Source organism: Humulus lupulus, chromosome 6, assembly GCF_963169125.1.
Source record: "Humulus lupulus chromosome 6, drHumLupu1.1, whole genome shotgun sequence".
NCBI lineage: Eukaryota > Viridiplantae > Streptophyta > Magnoliopsida > Rosales > Cannabaceae > Humulus > Humulus lupulus.
The window spans coordinates 216,689,071-216,707,068 of record NC_084798.1 but is presented as its reverse complement, the minus strand read 5'-3'; the positions used below and the strand labels follow the sequence as shown (position 1 = coordinate 216,707,068).

General features: G+C 29.5%; 1 protein-coding gene across 1 annotated transcript; it reads right to left on the bottom strand.

Annotated features, from left to right (window-relative positions):
- Positions 1-12,037: 12,037 nt before the first annotated feature.
- Positions 12,038-15,717, bottom strand: LOC133784500 (meiotic recombination protein SPO11-1-like). The gene is made up of 15 exons (XM_062223820.1): positions 15,517-15,717; positions 15,318-15,417; positions 15,104-15,177; positions 14,900-15,001; positions 14,643-14,716; positions 14,279-14,295; positions 13,956-14,025; positions 13,799-13,835; positions 13,597-13,644; positions 13,457-13,515; positions 13,352-13,383; positions 13,151-13,256; positions 12,924-13,044; positions 12,785-12,848; positions 12,038-12,698 (listed from the first exon to the last, which is right to left on the bottom strand). Exons 1-15 carry the CDS (start codon positions 15,599-15,601, stop codon positions 12,572-12,574), a joined length of 1,116 nt encoding a protein of 371 aa, XP_062079804.1. The 5' UTR covers positions 15,602-15,717; the 3' UTR covers positions 12,038-12,571.
- Positions 15,718-17,998: the final 2,281 nt, after the last annotated feature.

Below are 17,998 nucleotides of genomic sequence, written 5' to 3'. Positions count from 1 at the left end.
AAGGTACAATGGTGTCACAATTGGAGGAGGTAATGTCATCTATGGCTTTACAACAAGAGGAGCTTATTGGTACCTTTAAGAACATCATGTTCATGATCTCTAGGGCACATGGTTGGTAACGTGTGATGTCAGTCATGTTACAACTCTTAATGCCCTCTAATGAGGCCATGGCCATGGCCAAAAGGAACAGTGCTAAGTGTGTTTGTGAAACTCTTTTCATCTTTGATAGATTGGTTTGTGAAAATGTGATAGTTTGGTTTGGCCAATGATGATCTTATATAGATAGAGTCGTTTTGAGATTTGAAAAGGCTTGAATTTGATGAAAATTTTGAAAAATAAATTGTGTAACATCTTTTGTATAACCTTCCGTGAATGTAATATGTTTCATGCTTTGTGTTTGTTGAGGAAAATGAGCTATTAGAAATGAAGTGGTTTTTGCATTTTTTGATGTTGAGATCTTCTATATACGTTTTTCCAAAGTATAGTAAAACTTCTATATAAGAAATGATTTGAGACCAAATTAATTTTATTCTAATTGAGATGTTATAATTGAATAGAAGTATTGGTACAAAAAATTTCTACACCCAAAAGTATCAACTTTAACAACAATAACAATAAAACTCCCTAATAATTATTACATATTTAAAGGTAATTCAAATGTAGAATAAATCTTTAATTTTCTCATTTGTGTACAAATAAATGACATAATATATATATATTTATTTGACTATATATATAATTATTACTATATAGAGGTATATTTTCTTAATGTGATACTTAAAAAACGTATAAATAATTACATTTTAGAAATTATTTTTATTTATAACTGATCTAAATTGGGACAAATTTTTTTATAATAAAATAGAGGTTATTTTTATATAGAAGTTTTAGTGTAGCATACATATAGAGGTAGACCATCTTTATAAAAAAAAGTTGAAATTTATAATAATTAATAAATCATAATAATTAGTGGCAATTTGACTTATGTTACAATTTTTAGTATATTCAGAACATTATTATTATTAGAGTAGCATTTTTTTTAAATGTGCAAAAATATTTAATGCACTACTTTTGTTCTTTTCCAAAACCATATAATGCCTATGACTAAATTTAAAATTATTTTCCCTATGGGGCTATTAAGTAGTCAATTTTATGGTTTGGATTTTTCCACATGGAATGGTTAATATAAATTAGTCGGCTAATTATATAATAACACAAGAAACCATTACTAAGTCCAACACCATTGTATGCCTACTATGTATAAATAATTTTACTTGTGGGGAAATATATAGTGTTTGATAAAAATACATGGTTTTGCATGAATTTTTATTTAGTTCAATGGAAAAGTCTTTACTTTATGAAACAATAATATTAAAGACACATGCTTTTATACACAAAATCTACACATACACATATGGCATATGTAATGCCCCGAATCTCTAATGCGGTTTAATGGCTGGATTAGTAAGACAGGAGGGCCATAACTATTTAGTTATGCCATTAAATGATAATATGCATGTTTATATGAATTATATTATATTACGATGTTATATGCATGCATGTGAGTCCACATTTGAGTATTATGATATTTTGATAATTTGGCCCGTTAAGGGTATATTTGCATATTTTGGTGCATATTGTGATTTGTGAATGAAATTCCATTATTATGGAGATATATTCGAGCTATTCGGCATGAGACAGTCCTATATAATGGATTAGCAGTTTTGTCATAACGATGTTAATTATTAAGTAGTAAGAATATTTATTTGATGATAAATTAGGAGTTATAGAGATCAGAATGAAATTCTGGAAGTTTTGACTATAATGTCTCCGGGAGGTTTTTGGGACCCCGAGCATTAGATTTTATTTAAGGTTACTTAAGGTTACTTAAGTTTAAAGTAGCTTGTGAGATTTGAAAAGACTTGAATTTGATGAAAATTTTGAAAAATAAATTGTGTAACATCTTTTGTATATCCTTCCGTGAATGTAATATGTTTCATGCTTTGTGTTTGTTGAGGAAAATGAGCTATTAGAAATGAAGTGGTTTTTGCATTTTTTGATGTTGAGAATTTCTATACGTTTTGTCAAGTAGTATACAAAAAAAGCCAATACTATATTCTATGATAAATAAAAAAATATGAAATTTATAATAATTAGTGTAAATACGATAAATAAAATTGTGAAATTTATTGTTGGTTCATATTATATTTTGTACTAAATTTGACACAATTTTTAGTGTGAGTTTAATTTGATACACTTTATAATATTATTGAAGTTTTTCATTTATATATTTTTTTAAAAAAGATTTAACAATACACCATTTTTTAGTACTACATTAGAAATACTTTAATATCACAATTTTTTTTCCTACATAAAAAAAAGGGATAACTTGAAAAATACCCAGTTTTAGAATTAGTTAACTAAAAATAGCCACTAATAACATTTAGTTGAATATTACCCACTTTTTTAAGCACATTTCTCATATTACCCTTAAAACACTACTAGAAGTCCAATATAAAAATCTTAATCTTTGCCTCTATGAATTTTAACGTAGAAGAGTTTATAGTTATTTGAAAAAGAGAACCATGTATTTTGGGTATAATGGGTAGAGTCATTAATATTTTGAGTATTAATCTAAAAGTTTCAAAATGAGGGTAAAAATTAAAGAGGTTAACTTAAAATAGGTACTAGGTGTAATTTTCACATAAAAAAAATGGTTTTACTTTTTCCTTTTATTTTCCATTTTTGTTATGCACATCACTAAATTCAAAACTATTTTCATTTTGTGGTCTGGATTTTGCCACGTGGAATACTTAATATAAATTAGTCGGCTACCTATATAACCACAACCAATTATATGATAACACAAAACTATTAGAAACCATTACTTAGTCCAACAACATTTTATGCCTACCATATATAAATAAATTAACTTGGGGGAAATACGGTGTTGTTTGTAACTATTAAAAAAATAGTTTTTATTTAATTAATTAAAAATTTAACAATTAAATATAAAATGTGTTTGGTAATTGTATTTTTATTTATTATTTTTTAAAATTTTAATTAAAATTTTGAAAATAGAATTTTTTTACTTTCAAATTTTTTTTAAACAGTTTTTAATTTTTTCTTTTTTTTTTTCCTTCTTTTCTTCAAATCAACATATCATATTGTTAAACAAAAAATAAAAATAAAAATTATCAAACACATTTATTATTTTTTGTTTTTAAAAACAAAAATAATTACCAAACATATTTTTATTTTTTAAAAATATATAAACAAAAATAAAATAATATTTCTATTTTAGTGTTTAAAAAAATTCAAAAACAAAATTTTTACTGTAGTGTTTGACAACAATCACATGTTTTTGCATGAAATTTTACTTAAGTTCAATTGAATAGTCTTTATTATATAAAACAATAAAATTGATGACATATGCTTTAATTTATACATAAAATCTACACATACATATGACACACCTTTTTTTAAAAGAGATATATGCATATGGCAGGATTTTAACTATGAGAAATGATATATGTGCATCTTAAATATGCAACAAAATATTACATATATGTTAATATATGAATTGTTTAAAAATATAACACCAGAAGTGGCAGAAACAGATTTAATGGGGGCAAAATAAAGATTTTATTGAAAAAATATAGGAGCTAAAATACAAATAACAAAAAATTTACATGTAAAAGATATTTATTTTTAAAGAGGGGTCACAACTCAACACTTAAAAGGCACACAAATCCCAATTATGAGATCTTAAGGCCGAATTATGGTAGATTATATGTATAGTGAAACTACTATAAAGTTTTTTATTATTTGTAGTGCACCAATTTTTTTTATTTAATTAATTGTGTGCATTATTTTGTTAGAATTTTATTTTTATTATTTGGTAAAATCATGTGAATTAAAATTTGTCAATTGTTTTATTTTATGAACTTGTTTGAGTTTTAGTTGCTTGTATTAAAGTGCATGATTGTGAATTGTTTTATATGCATAGTGTGAGCATGCATTAAATTTCCCATGCATAATGTATTTTCTTCTTATTAATAAATATTTTAAAAAGGGGAAAATAAGGGGAATGTTCTAAAAGGTTTGTGTTCACACAAGTGAGAAATAAGAAATGAAAGAGTTGTCATTTTCTTTAAATCTCGTAACTTTGAACTCAGCCTCAGTAAAGCAATCATAACTTGAGTTGTAGATGTCCGATTTAGAGAAACTTGGTTCCATTAGAAAGATAATTAAATTATCTACAACTTTTGTGAAATAAATTTTTCCCTAAAACGCAAATAATAGAGAACATAATTAAGGGTTTCGGCCAATCATATTTTATCCTCCCCACAAATTCCTCTCCTAATTAAACCTTTGACCTCAAGGATTAGGAAACTCTCCATTTCCCTCTTGATAGTCGCCCACTCCTCACCCTCTCTCTCTCTCTCTCTTTGGCTTTCCACACTAATAAGGAAAATGTGATCTTTTTCGTAGTTCTAGGGTCCTGCCACTTGGGACTCGATTTTGACTCTTATTCTTTGCATTTTAGGAAAAGCTTTATTTCTCAAAAGTTGTAGATAATTTAATTATATTTCTAACGGTACCAAGTTTGTCTAAACCTTCTAGAACCTTATGCATGAGATAGTTAATGCATGCTCACCATGCTTATCATGCACATGCATACACACACAAATGCTCAAGTGTATTTCTACCAATCATGCACCTTAATGCACGCAACTAAAACTCAAACAAGTTCCAAAAATAAAATAAATAAATAAAACAATTGAAATTTTTTAATTCACATAATTCTACCAAATAATTCAAATAATAAAAATAAAATTCTAACACTTAACTAAAATTACAAATTAATTCACACAATTAATTAAATAAAAAAAAATTGTGCACTACATTATTGGTCAATAACAGGACTCTTCTCTACTACCCTTTAAAGTCTCTCTTCTTTTTTAGCAATGTCTTGAGAAAATGTCAAGTATCAATATTATATATAAAAAGCAAAGGGTATAACAATCAACCTCATATTGATAACACACATTAAGATGACTATTACCTAATAAGTTGATAAGGCGATGCCTTACTACTTCTCTTCAAATGGGCAAACTTGACTTTATCACAAAGATTCTTAAAGCCCACTACGTGTATCAATGAAACACCATTTAACCTACTCTTTTCTCCTTATTTTTTTATTAATATTTATATATATTATTGGATGTTGGTCAAGGATAGTTTGGTAAAAACAACCAAACCCAACACACATCATTGTCTTTCAATTTGGAGTGCTATATATATAGGTGAAGCTCTTCATATAGTTTGATACATATGAGCCAATAAATCATATGCTCAACAAACAAGTAACAACCCTTCAAAGCTGCCTTAAAACTCTCTTCTTTTATACCCTTTTCTTCATAAATAAGAGCTAATTGGTTAGTGTACTATTTCTTCATGAAAATGGAGAGAATTAGTGCCAAGAGCCAAAACATGCATAGCTTTACAAAGTTAACAGATGCTCAGTCTCTGAAGATAGTGCTTATCTCAGTCTCACTCTTCTCTTTTTTCTTTTCTCACTCATCTTTATTCTCTTTTCTTCATTCTCTCAACTTCTATATTTCAACATTTCCTTACAAATTTTTCACCCACAACATTGATAAAAATTGCATATTCCTCATATGCAATGGACTCTTGGTTTTCCTTGCAAAGTATTCTGGTTTGATCAGAACTCTGTCCTTGTCTAATAATCCTCAAGATGACCAATCTTATTCCAAGAATGATTGTTCTCAATCTGATTTATTGTCAATGTCACCAACAAAAGAACTACTAGTCTTGGAGACTAAGGATGAAGCTGAGGTTATTGAAAGTAGTACTATTGAATCAAGTAATGATGATGAAAATGTTGTCATCAAAGAAGTGGAGGAAACAGTCTTGGAAGATCATAAAGAACATGAATACGAAAGCGAATTCGCTGTTTTGAATCAAAAAGAAGAAGAAACTTCACTAGTACATGTTCATCAAGAAGATGAAGAAGAAGAACATACTTGGTCAGAAGATGAAGAAGAAGATGTGGGAAATGGAAAGCTTAGTACAGAAGAACTAAACAAGAAGTTTGATGAATTTATCAGAAGAATGAAAGCAGAGTAAAAGATTGAAGCACGACAGCCGTTGATTATGGTTTAAGTTATACAATTGTTCAATGTAAAAGTAGTGTAAGAGTAAGAGTAGGTGGTCCAGTCTTTGTCTCATAGTTATGATGTTTTTATGAGCAATAGGAATCCTTTCTTCTATACTTCTCCTTGTTTTGATGAGTAAATTAGTTGTGTATAAGTATAACCTCTTATTATAGAATATTATCTTTTCTTCTTCTTTTACACCTTTTGGGATCTAGTTTTTGTCATGTTTATATATATATAATCATGCATGTTTGTTTATAAATCAAAGGTCATCTTTGTTGTAGAAAAAGCTGTAATATTCATCCATGATGACGATGATGAAGTTGTTCAGAAAAACTCACATCAAAATGATTTTTATGATAACAATTGGTGTCCGTACAGTTCATGATAACAGCAAAATAGTAACTAGAAAGAGGTTAGTTGATTTAAAAATCTGACTCTGATACAAGTCAACCAATCAGAAATTACTTATAGATGTATATATATGTTTATATACATGTGTAAACTTAAATAGAGAGTAATCAATGGTTGTAACATGGACATAATAAGGAGGCCCATTTATGAAAATGATGCTTAAAATGGATCCAAATATGGTAGATGGACCTACAAGTGTGCTAGGACAAAAACTCATCATAACTTCATTTGTTTGGTATATGGAGCAAAAAATTCTATATTAAATGGCTAACTTTGAAACTATTTAACAATACAAAATTAATATAGTTTAATTCTAAGATCATAAAACAAAAGTGCAAGTGGGAGCCTATGCCACCCCATGAGTTATTGACCCTCATTCACTATGAAACTCACTACCTAATTTTAACAGACTGAGGCATGTACATATAAGTTAATTCATGGCTATATAATTATGTCAAAGAAAAATCATCCAATTTATATATCCAATAATAAGCATATATTTTTTTATATATAATCTAGATCAATTTAATTTAATGAGTAAAATTAAATCACATATTAAAATTAGAAATAAAATTGTTTAATTTAAATATCATTAGATCAATCTATCAATTGAATTTTATATAAATACACTCCTACATGTATAAATATAGGTATATTCACATCCATATACTGTGAGGACAAATATGAGATAATAGATGTAACAAGAGTTTCACTTGTTTAAACACTTTACTTCACCAATAACAGCAACGAAATGAAGAAGAATATTACTATTTGCCACTTTAAGGTGTCCACACTACATGAAGTGGTAGCCTATGATTAGTTAGCGATACTTTATAATACTTATTAAATTCAAATGTATGAAACTTGATATTGGATTGCACCAATAACAACATGTCACCTTCTTGACCTATGAATCATTTATGATCAATAACTTTTATTTTCTTTAATATTAATTTGGAATAATAAAACCGACAATTTTTATTTCAATGATCATGGATGGAATCATTTTCCACTAGTTAGGAAAAGTTACTTTGCTCCAGAAAAGTCTAAAGCTTAAACTCTTTTCTTTTGTTGCATTAAGCCACTCTGATTATTAATTGGGGAGTGAATTAAATATCTTTTATATATAATCTACTATTGTTGAAAACAAGGTATAGAAACTTTGGTTTTGTCTACTGAAAAGGACTGAAATATTGTAATGTTCTCGTGTGGTTGGAAGATCATAAGCTTTCATTTTCACTTTCTCTTCATATGGATTCACATTAATTATAAGATTATCTCTCTGAAATGGGTCCTCCTTAAAATGAAAAATCACTCTCAATATAATATGGGGACTTTGTTTGATTCTCTTCCTGTCTACATAGCTAGGTACCCACCAAACCAATTAGCTTATTGAGTTAATAATAGGTCCAAATGCAGTGTCCAACTTGTTAGCAAAAAAATTATACAATGCAATCTGCCATTGAAATTGAAAAATTAATCCAACAACCTACTTAAACTACTAGTATAGGGTAACTTAAAAAACTTAGGATAATTTCTTCATGTATTTCAAGGGTAAGAATTTATTAATGACAAATGATAAACTCATTCATTCTTTCATGTTTCTTTACTTATATTTCATAATGCAATCCTACTTTCTAAACATCACTTCTATGTATTACAATTACAAAGTATATATAATCCCAAGTTTATTCTTGCTGTCTTCTAGTGGAAGATAGCATGGTGAAGCATAGAACAACAGACAAAATATTAAAGTAAACATGTATAATATTAATAAAGATGAGATCAAAGAACAAGAACTTCCAAGAAAAAACATTAGGGTGTGCATGAGGCAAAGAGTCAATGATTGAGGTTTTTTTTTTGTTAATAAATTCATTATGAGTTGAATGATTGTAACCTTGAGATCGATAAGGAAAGCAGCTAACATGATTCATTTTTGGATTCAAATAATGTATTTTTTGCAATCAATCGGGAAGTGGGGTCTCTATATATCTTACTTATTATATAAATGGCTATTAACCAGTATTTTGTATTTAATAGTTGGTTATTAACACTTTAACATAATCTGTAATTTACTCGAACAATACAACTGTTGAGAAATATACAACCATTACCATAGGACACAACCAATGACATTTACAGCCATAATAAAAATCATTATCTCATCAAACCTCATCTCTCATCATTATAAACTCTCAAATAATTAAAAATATCTCCTGAAACATACTCTCATATCAATTACACCTACAAAAAGTGTTGAATTAATACACTATAATTTCAACTCTAGAATGATTTCATCCTGCTGAAACAAAAAAATCTGACTTATAAAAATAAGTGTTTTACTTAATAATTTTAAGGACTTGCTTTGGGAGTCCTTAATACTCTTTTAGGACTCGTAATAAGTGTCCTAAAAAAGTATGCGAGTCCTAAAAAAATCTAGGCTAAAAAATAAATATTTTACTTAATAATTTTAAGGACTTTCTTTGGGAGTCCTTAATACTTATTTAGGACTCGCTTGTGAGTCTTAAAAAAGTATTAAGGACCTCCAAAGCACATCCTTAAATTTTTTAAGTGAAAGAGCATAAAAATCTATCATTTTTTCGAAAACATAAGGTTAAAATACACAAAAGAGAAAACTCATCAGCACACACTACAACATTTTAGAGTATATAACCCATTAAAAGATGACATTCTTTTAAAAGTGCTAATATTAAAGAAATAAAAGTTTGGCCTATATGTTGAAACATGGGCTTACATAATAGTGATATAATATTTACAGTAGAAAAATAAAACCCTATACTAGAGAAGATCGTTGGAGCCATTTTCCTGGAGAAGATTCTCAAAGCTTTCACTGCTCCTTCGTTCCCGGCGGCAGAGATTGCTCTGCACTTTCAATCATCTTTCCTCTCCTCCACCATTGTTCCTTGCTGGTCAGTCACTCTTATCCTAGCTTCTTTTTTTGGTTTTTTTCTTTATCTCTCTTACTCCTTAATCTCTTCAATGTACGTGCCTAGTATTATAGATCTGAAAATCTTTGTTTGTTTTCTCAATAAGTTATTACATTCATGTATCTAACCATTTCCTTAGCTTTGGTCGAAGCATGTTACTCAACAAAATCAATATATATATAAGAATTAGTTTTCTTCTCTGGGTTTGTTTAAACTTTTTTTTTCAGTTTTTGCAGGATTACTAATTTGAAACTTGCATATGTACTTATCTAATTTTACTATACTATTATTATATGAAAAGAAATCTCACTAACTATTTTAATGTTTCTCTAAAAGTTTCATGGATGAAATCAAACTGTATTACTTCAACAATTTCTGCAAGTGAAATAAACCTCAGATTTTTTTGTCTCAGCAGGATGAAATCATTTTAGAGTTGAAATTACAGTGTATTAATTCAACACTTTTTGTAGGTGTAATTGATATGAGAGAATGTTTTAGAAGGTATTTTTAATTATTTGAGAATTTATAATGATGAGAGAGGAGGTTTGATGAGATAATGATTTTTATCATGGCTGTAAATGACATTAGTTGTGTCTTATGTTAATAGTTGTATATTTCTCAACAGTTGCATTGTTTGACTAAATTACAGATTATATTAAAGTGTTAATAACCAAATGTTAAATAGTACAAAAATCTGTTAAATACAAAATACTGTTTAATAGTTATTTATATAATAGGTAAGATATTGAGTAACTAGTACTGCACCATTATACACACATATACAAGTATATGTTGACTTAGCTGATTACCAAATACAATAATGGAGGATTTTCCTGTGCACTTCACGAAAAAGAGCACAGGAATTAAAGCAACAAAAATATAAGAATTTTAATGTCTACTCTATTCATGAATTGCAACCGTCTATTCAAGAATTGCATCCGAAGGAAGTAGTTGAATCTTCGTCTTAGTTTATAAATTACCTAACTAAATCTTTTAAATATTAACACAACGTTTTTCTGTTAATACCATGTAATATATTTTCATTATTTTACATATTTAATATTTATTATGGAAATCATATAATTTTTAAATAATTCTGTTTTAAATTCAAACATAGGTAGTGCATTGCACTTACATTCTAACTAGTGTATATATACGTATGTATATATATGGGGTCCCGTTTTTCTAATAAACGATAACATTCATTTTTTTAATATGATCCGTTAGATTTGGCATCAATGGCTAGGATTAATTTTCACTTTTATAAATTTTAAAAGCAACTGCCAGGGCTATTAAATTGTCAGTTTTTCTAATAAACAGTAACATTTCCTGGCAGTTGCTTTTAAAATTTATAAAAGTGAAAATTAATTCTAGCCATTGATGCTAAATCCTATATGATTTGAATGATCAATGTACCAATAATCAATACAATTTAAACAAGAAAATACAAACAACAATAACTACCAGATAATCACTAGTGTTCTTATTAATTATACCATGAGTTTGATTAAGACTATTCAAGTGTGGATTTCTTCTAAGAACTTGCTTGTTATAATGATTAACCATTATGTGAAAAAAGATAGATATTACATGGGCATTGATAATGATAATCATAGTCATACATTATTGAGTCCTTGATATGTGCCTCTACATTAATTTCACCTCATTTTGCAACTTTTTCCACATACCCTTTTCATATAAAGCTAAATTATAAATCAAACTAGCTTTTTTTTTTATCAATAGCTTCATATAATTGACCTTTAGGATATGAAGAGGATAAGTCAATTTCCAGTAAAGTTTTAATAATAGTATGTACAGTATCTATCTATGTAAATAAATCTTGATTCAGTCTAGGAAGCAAACACTTGAAAAAGGGATTACTTTGAGCCAAGATTAGTAGAGGATCAGTACTAATTTTACCACATTTCTGGAATCTATACTATGCTAAGGAAAATTATGTTTCGATGAATAATAATAATAATAATGAAAGAGATCCAAGAAAGAAAATGATTTCTCTTTTTTCATCACTTTACATTTTTATGCGTCAGTTGCTTAAAGTTTAAGGATAATATTGATAAAATATATTTTTTTATTGTCTAATGAATTATCCAGAGAGAAATTGTTTGTCTAATGATTCGAAACTAATCATGCCAAAAATAAAATAAAATAAAATATCTTGGTGTCACATCATTCATTGATTTTACATTTTTTTCAACTTCAGTTTTCAAAAAAATAAATCTTAACTAAACAGAAATGGATCATAATGAATGTATTCAAATATTTTACATATCTTTAATTTTACTTGGATAAGTTATGCTCAAGTTTGTCACTAAGCTAATGTTTACTTGTGTTATTTATTAGTCAATTCTTTTACCACTTTTTGACAAAACTGAAGGAAAAAAAAACAACTGAAACTGACCACTAAATTTTAATTCGATCATAATTTCATAACTAAATCAATGGGATTATTCTATTTGTAATGTCTTTCTCTTTTCACTTCATACAGTCACTCTTACAAAAATAATGAAAACAAAAAAAATTCAAAGAATTAGTTTCAAAAACAATAAAAACTGATCGCCTTTCACTAAATTACATTTAGAACATAAACACAAAATTTCGTTTATTCTCTTAGCCAACTATTGCTGTTTCCATCTAAAGTGAAAAGCTAATTAATATCAACAGAGGAATATGAAATATTGTATAATGGCAGAGATGAGTCAAATAAGGTGAGATTTACAATACTATTCCAATGAATGGCAGAAATGAGTCCACGACTCAAATAAGTCCATTTCATCAAATGTTAGCAATAATGACTACTAAGTAGGTGCCTACAAAGAAAAGACTCAAAACTTCAGATTTTGTGAGAGCAAACAACATGCAAGAGCCGCCGCGTGCCTCTTGGGTGATTCCAAATAGTGTTATTTGAATCGTAAAACGTTAATTTTGCTAATGTAACACTTCTGCAAACAGCCCATCAACTAAACTATTTAGGCTCCTACATGACAAATGCATAGAATTTTCAAAAGATTAGATGTAGAATCCACCTTGAATTTGAGATGGTATGTACTCCTCTGGTAAGAAGGATAATGCACGCACAGATAATGCTTCTATCTCAAACTTCACTCCTCTTTGCAGCATCGCCTCTAGCTCCAGTCTTTCAAGTTAAAAGAAACTATTGTACATTATAACAATCATAGCCAGCTAAAAAAGGTTCGCATCAGAAAGCACAAAGAGTTTTACCTCCATTGCGGCACCTCTCTTCGTAGGTAGCATCTGTGCAACATGGCTTCAGTTTTCCTTTTGTCTGAAATTGACATAACTCATTGGTTAAGATCACAACCGGAAGAAAGGCATTCATGAAAGACCATTGCATTCTCACCTTCTGCTGTCAAAGGAAGAAAACATTGGTTTGGAATACAATACTTGTTAGAATCTGAAGGAAAAACTCCAAGCCATTTTATCTCTGGGACCCTTAAATTTTTTGCATCGTATGCCATTTGCTTAAATAACAGAAGAGTGAGTTTAGATTGGCTAGAAACTAAGTACAAGGCACAAGCAAGCATTGAAAATAGAGAATAATAAGATAGTCCAGTCAAGATGCCTAACCCTCGAACCAAATCGATATGTTGACAGTATGTCAAAACCATAAGGATCACAATCTACCAAGCAATATGCGGGGAGATGCAGCGTATCAATAAGCAGACGCAAAAACCTGGACAATGTTTTTGCAGCTTAGGAGAAATTAATAGAGCTGAAAGAACAAAGATATTCATCTTATTTTATTTACAAAAATAATGGAATTTGTACCTTCTCGTAGGAATATCAGGATAACCTCGTCCCTGTAATGAAAATTAAAAGGTAATGACAGCATATCTAAAACCAGTTTAAGACTCATATGACAGGCACTCTTACCGTGATAACAATGCAACGGTTTTTGCTGCAGAATTGGTCATTTGCCAATCGTTGGAACACTAGGTCAAAATCAAACAATACATGTTTTAGTTGATTGAAATGCATCTAGTCATGCACGCAACATGGATGACCAAAGGTACCTGATTCTTTCTCCACAACAAGAATGTATTGGGCAACACTAACTACATCTGCAAGAAAGATTAAAGGAAAATTCTATCTATTTGAGCAAATTTATCATAAGAAACATCCAAGTTTACACTGGCAAAGAAAACATTGTCAAATGAGCTTCTAGACACTGAGCTAAGTTATTATCTAAATTATATTTCTCAAGGGTCTGGATACCTTTAACTTCTTCAACGTGAACAGGAATTGGGTAAGCCTGTAAGTAAACCAAAGGCAGAGATAGAACTCAAATACAGAGAAAGGAAGAAGATACATTCCAGAGTATACATATATATTTATATTATCAATAAAATATATTTTTATCCTCCATTCTTACAGTGCTTGGCCTATTTATGCAATCAAGAATCTTTTGAGATTCTGAGAATCTAAGCCATCCCATCACCAACCTATAACAAGAATGAGAGCTAGTTAAAGATTGATGGGTAACTACACCTAATGCATGCCTATAGTGATAACAAATGGTGGGGTGAGGGTTAATGTAATGAGTACAATTATTATTCATGCGATCTTGAGTACAATACATTTTAATGTCTACAATGAAGGTAATTAACATGGTAAGATAACATCAAATAACAGACCAAGAAATTGCATATCCTTATATAAAAATGATCAAGACATGACGTGAGCTCAGGTGCATACCCATTTCCAACAGACACCTGCAAAAATGATGGAACGTGAAGCATCTCAGGAGCTGAATGTAGCGTAAAAAAGCAGCTCATGCATGCAGCCTAAGAAGTGTCGCTGAAACTACTTCTGAATTACTGAAAATTACCATGTCCCTTCTTTTGTACGACTAACCATATGGAAATCCGAAATCGAAAACAAATGAGAGGCGTAGTGTGCAAACAGCATTTTAACTTAAAGAACAAGGTTCAAGAATTTATATGAAAAAGGGATAACGTAGATTAAACAAGAATACGAAAATCACTATCCTGATTAATCCTCTATTATTAAACCCAAAAACTTGATATGTTCGTAAATGAAATGTATGAAGCCTACCCACCACATTTAAATTGTGTCTACTGCACCGCAAAAGGATGCATATGTCATTGATTGCCCGGTCTACAACAGACTGGTCTGTATTGCAAAAATAAGCATTGAGCATTACTTCGAGAACCCAATGAACATCAATTGGAAACAGTAATCAAAATTTTCCAAAAAGGCAACTTCAGACTTTAAAAAGAATGGATTTTGCATCACATGAGATAGCAAGAATACATTTGTAACAAACATCTGAACTGAAATTCAAGAAAAACTCACCTGAAAATACAGCTGGGTGCATGTAATATATATCTCTTTTGGAACCATGTTTATTTTCTTGCAAAAGTTTCTGCACAATCAACAGAACCCTCAGCAGAACATCTGAAAGAGGACCAAGCAAAGCAGATGCCAATCATCAAATATAATATATACACTCAATTCAAAGCCTAAAAGCATCAAATCACATAATTAAACACAACCCACCAATTCTATGCACGTGGTTTTCCCTCTTAAGTGTAAGAATTTCCCTCCCATTGGGCAAATCAGAGCTACAGCAACTGCATTCGACAACATTAACACTCCATAACTAACAAAAACCACAAAATCAACTGAATTATTCAAAATGGAGAAAAAGAAGAAGAAAAAGTTCATTAACCCTAATTTGGTAACTGAAACATTAGAGATGAAAGAATTGAACCATATAGAATCGGAATTCGTGCAGTAGCTACTGAACCGATCGATTGAAATGACAGGAGAGCGTCCATTGCTGAGATCTTTAACTACAGCTCGAGTAAATTCTGGAGACGACAAAGAAAATGAAACATATACATATATAATTTGGTAAAAGAGAATGAATTAAATTATGGGTGGTTCGAAGTCGAGGCTGAACGAATGACCTTTGATCTTCTTCTTCACCAAATCGCCTGGTTCTGGTTGTGAGCTTAGTCTCCGATACTTTCCCTCCAAAAAAATTCCCTCCATTTTTGGGTTTGAATTTCACAGCCCCACCAAAGCTCCTTGCAAACGGTTTTCAGAGATACGACGTCGTTTTATGGATTAGATATTCAAAGAGATACGACGTCGTTTTATGAATTATATCGTAAAAAAAAAAAAAAAACAAAATTGCGATCTGCTGGATCCTAAATTAAAAATAAATATTTATATATATATAAAAACTATGAATTTATTATCTTAAATTACTTATTTATTTTTAAACTTTTACAATAACCACTATATTACAAATTTCTTACATATGTTTTTATTATTACATCTATGGATAACTATTTAATTAATCATATATTTCTTGTCAACCATGAAAGAAGTGCTACAAACACTCTCTATATCTACTTTCCATATGCAAATAACTCTAAATATTTGGGACTTCCTATGTTAAGTTATTGGAATAAATAGCAACTCTTCCCTAGTATTAAAGAAAAAGTTTAGACAAAACTTAATTCATGGAATTCTAAATTATTTTCTTTTGAAGAACGGGAAATTATTCTTAAAGCAGTTATTCAAACAAATGCCTACTTATGTAATGTCGTGTTTCCAACTTCTAATTAGTTTTTGCGATTATTTGGAATCAATGATGGCTCGTTATTGGTGGAGTTGTTCTGTTCAGACACAAAAACTTTATTGGTTGGAATGGAAAAAATTATGTTTTCCAAAATATCAAGGAAGATTAGGCTTTTGCTCATTTGTATACCATAATCAAACATTGCTGGCTGCACAAGTATGGCATGTTATTTCTTGCCACAATTCACTCCCTTCATTGATATTTCAAGCAAAATATTTTCGCCATGATAATTTTTTAACGGCTTAAGGTATTATACTCTTTCCTCTATGATTTTTAACTATTTTACCATTCTATTATTCTAGTGTGTTATTTGTTGATATCATTTAGATTGAATTTGAGTATTCCTAAATAGTGACTTCAATTTTGTTTTCTTTTAAATAAGTTTTGAATACTCATAGATTATAAAAAGAATTATTACAAACCGACTTGATACAATTATACTACTCTTTTCAATATTCAATTTGTATATCCATTTAAGTAGTCTCTCATGCATTTTAGACTTCTTAACTTGCTTCTCTACACAACTTTCATAGTTTTATAGTTCTTTCTTTTCTTCTAATATGTAGTTGGCTTTATACATGAGGTGATTATATTTATATATGATATTAAATATTGTTTTGCTTATAGGCAACCATTTATTGACAAAGTTTATGTGTTTCCAACTTACTCCATACCTATTGGTTATAATTATATTACTATTTTCAATATTCAATATGCATATCTATTTAAGTATTCTCTTATTTATTTTGGAATTCTTCACTTGCTTCTCTACCTAATCATCATAGTTTGGCAGCTCTTTTTTTCTTATAGTCGATAGATGGCTTTATGGATGAGGTAAATATTTTATATATGATATTAAATATTCTTTTACTTATAGGTAAACATTTAATTATTAAGTTTTTGTGTTTCCAACTTAATACTTTTATTATTCTATAATGTCTCTCTTTTTACTACATATGCATACAGTTGGACTTACTCTTAGTTGTGTTTGGCGTAGTATTGTTTAAGGACGCACTATTTTTTCACAAGATTTACATTGCCGAGTAGGGACTGGTGAAAATATACTTGCGTTTAAGGATCATTGGATGCCTCGTCCTCCGTCTTTTTTTCCCTCCTCTAAAGATGTGTCAAATTCAAATATATGGGTTAAACATCTTATACTAGAGGACAGAGCTGAATGGAATATGTCCATATTTTTTTATGTTGCTGGTCAAGAATGTATTCTCTCTATTCCTCTAAGTAAGTTTGCAAAATCTGATAGTTGGTAATGACATTTTACAAATGATGGTTAGTATTCAGTAAAAAGTGGATACAAGGTGGCTACATACTTAGCTTTTTCCTCTCCTTCTCCCTCTAAAGCGGTTTTTTCAATTTGGTGGAAGAAATTTTGGCAACTACACTTACCAAAGAAGATTTTACATTTTGTCTGGAGAGGATTTCATGAAATTCTACCTACATATGTTGGGCTTTATAGACGTAAGGTAATCCAAACTGCAAATTATCCTTTATGTGGTTATTCTCAAGATACTAATAGCCATGCAATTTTTTGGTGTTTTGCGTTTCAGTAATTGTGGAAATTACTAGAATTTGATCTTATCCATACAACTTGTGCTAATATCTCTTTTCAGCAAGTCATTTTAAAGGCATCTGAGGTGTTTCAACAATCTGAATTTGAACTATTTCTTCTTTCTTCTTGGTATGTTTGGGGAGAGAGGAACAATATTGCTCACAGTCGAGCCGCCCAATCTCGAATGATTATGGTTTCAAGAATTAGATCATTATTTAACGGGTATAATCAGGTT

Coding starts and splice junctions, on each gene's coding strand:
- LOC133784500 (XM_062223820.1), bottom strand. CDS start 15,601: ATGGAGGGAATTTTTTTGGAGGGAAAGTATCGGAGACTAAGCTCACAA. Junction 15,002..15,103: donor AAACCACGTGCATAGAATTG/GTGGGTTGTGTT, acceptor GTCCTCTTTCAG/ATGTTCTGCTGAGGGTTCTG. Junction 13,045..13,150: donor CATATCGATTTGGTTCGAGG/GTTAGGCATCTT, acceptor CTGTTATTTAAG/CAAATGGCATACGATGCAAA.